The sequence below is a fragment of the Austrofundulus limnaeus genome, unplaced genomic scaffold (assembly GCF_001266775.1).
Source record: "Austrofundulus limnaeus strain Quisiro unplaced genomic scaffold, Austrofundulus_limnaeus-1.0 Scaffold183, whole genome shotgun sequence".
In the NCBI taxonomy this organism is placed as follows: Eukaryota; Metazoa; Chordata; class Actinopteri; order Cyprinodontiformes; family Rivulidae; genus Austrofundulus; species Austrofundulus limnaeus.
The window spans coordinates 965945-968182 of NW_013952585.1; the positions used below are offsets into that span (position 1 = coordinate 965945).

At 35.6% G+C, this 2238-nt stretch overlaps 1 protein-coding gene across 2 annotated transcripts in view; it reads right to left on the reverse strand.

Annotated features, from left to right (window-relative positions):
• Window positions 1-895: 895 nt before the first annotated feature.
• The window catches only part of LOC106524354 (equilibrative nucleoside transporter 1), a 12559-nt gene continuing 11216 nt past the window's right edge, over window positions 896-2238 (reverse strand). The window contains exon 12 of one of the 2 annotated variants that reach the window (XM_014018123.1): window positions 896-1425. In XM_014018123.1, coding sequence (XP_013873577.1) covers window positions 1314-1425 — 112 coding nt within the window. In that variant the 3' untranslated portion in view covers window positions 896-1313. The remainder of the gene's footprint in view (window positions 1426-2238) is intronic. The other variant, XM_014018124.1, reaches the window with a different exon arrangement.

Below are 2238 nucleotides of genomic sequence, written 5' to 3' on the forward strand. Positions count from 1 at the left end.
CAAAGCTGCCTCTGCATATGGGGCAAGGTTCAAAGTTCTGAACAGTGTTTGTCTGGTCAACCTGATTCCATTTTTGTCAAACTTGCGCTAGGAGGCTGATTGTTGAGTATGTTTTTCCTGGGCTCAGACCAAACGAAAAACACCAAAAACACCAAAAACACATTAGTGTGTTAACGGCTTGAAATTTAGTAATTTTTCACATTTATTGAATCTAACATACATTTTGACTTGACTGCTTTAAATACTTGTAGCCAGAAATAAAGACTTTTGTTATGAATGGTTAGTTAATTAATTTATTACAAATAGAAGTGTCAAAATTTAAGTTAACCTAAGAAAATGTTTAACACTCAGTCTCCCCTAACTAACCGACATCTGGTGATGAGCTGCAGATGGTTCTGAGCACGCTCAGTAATGAGTAGAAAAACTGTGGATTTCAGGTTTGGAGGTTTCTCTCTCGTTAGAAAAAAACAGCTCGATCAAGCCGAGAGCTAGGACTGCCAACGTTCTTCAGCCAGTGCTTCCTGAAACCATACAACAAGAATCAGACGGATGTTATGATATGATATGATAATATAATGATATAATATGATACTGTGATATGGTGTTATGATGATATGAAAATATGATATGATCCCTGTCTGGATTTGTGAAAAACCACAATAAATTCAGACATGGTTTTAAAARCCATTAAAGTTTTAGATTTTGAATCATTTCAGCTGAATTTGACGTGTGCTCATTTTGAGCAGATGGAAACTTCTAACAACAAATGTCTGGTCAGAAATAGTTCGTGTATGACATCGCAGGTCACGTGACTTACCCTGAACATTCCCAAAAATCTCAAAGTCCACAGAAGTGAATTTGTTTTCAGACATGGCAACAGTGAAGACGCAGCGTAAAAACCAGAGGCCGCAGCATGTTGCTGCTGTCGACTAAGTTATTTTTATTCTGCCATTTAAAACCACACTCAGAGTACCGTCATAATAAAAGCAGCTTTCTACATCAGTCTTCAAAATAAAAGCAGCTTTCTACAACAGTCTTCAAAATAAAAGCAGCTTTCTACAACAGTCTTCAGAATAAAAGCAGCTTTCTACAACAGTCTTCAGAATAANAATAAAAGCAGCTTTCTACAACAGTCTTCAGAATAAAAGCAGCTTTCTACAACAGTCTTCAGAATAAGAGTTTCTTGCAGTCAAACCTGTATCATCTGTTTTGGTCAAATGATGAATATTCCAGGTACTGAGGAGGATATCCACACAGAACAGAACAAACACTTCATTCTTACAGTTTTCATTAATAAATATGTTGAACAGAAGTTAGACCAGGGCTCTGAAAATGAAGGACACAGCAGCTCCTGAAGCCAAACCCAGAGCCAGGAAGAAAGCCATGATGGTTCCAGCTGTTTCTGCTTCATGGGGAAGAACATTCCTGCAGAACAATGGACTTGATTAAAGAAAGTTCATCTTAAAATACTTCATCTTATATACTGTACAGGCTCATCACACTGTCTCAGATATTTCATTTAAATACTGTTCAGAACCTCCAGCCCTCTGAAACACTTCATGTAATCCATTAAATCTGTTTTGATTAACACTGGTAAAACTTAATAAGTTTACCCCTGACATTCCAGATATCTGTCCGAAGTGCAATATTAATATTGGAACATTGCTGCATTGTATGTGGGAGTGCCCAAAAAATCAGATATTTTGGAAAAATATAGGTGATCTTGTCTGACATGTAGCTGCTATAAAGCAAAGTTCTGTATATTAACCATCCACCCTATGCTTTTGTACCAAGTCACAAATCAACACGTTTCATCGAACTATGTATGCTGCAGAGTAATGTGCTCGAGATGGAAAAGTATGGACAGTCCTACAACTGCACTGTGGCTTCATGGCTATGCAGAAACTGACACATGATACGAGGAAAGATCAGCAAATTTAAAGGAATATGGGACACCTTCATGCAATATTTAGAAAGTAACCAAGCTGTAACGAATGAATACAATTGAATTACACAAAAAAATAGTACCTAATAATAATAATAATTTATTTAACAAATATTTATTGTTATGGGAATGACACTTTATCTTGGCAGAGCTGGATGATTGAAACTTTATTTTATTTATCTGTATATTTATACAATTATATGGATTTTTGTATTTTCTACTTTGCATTTTTTGCTCCTTTCTTTAAAGTTTGTGTTTTTTATTTATTTACTTTTTAATACCCTGAGTGCAAT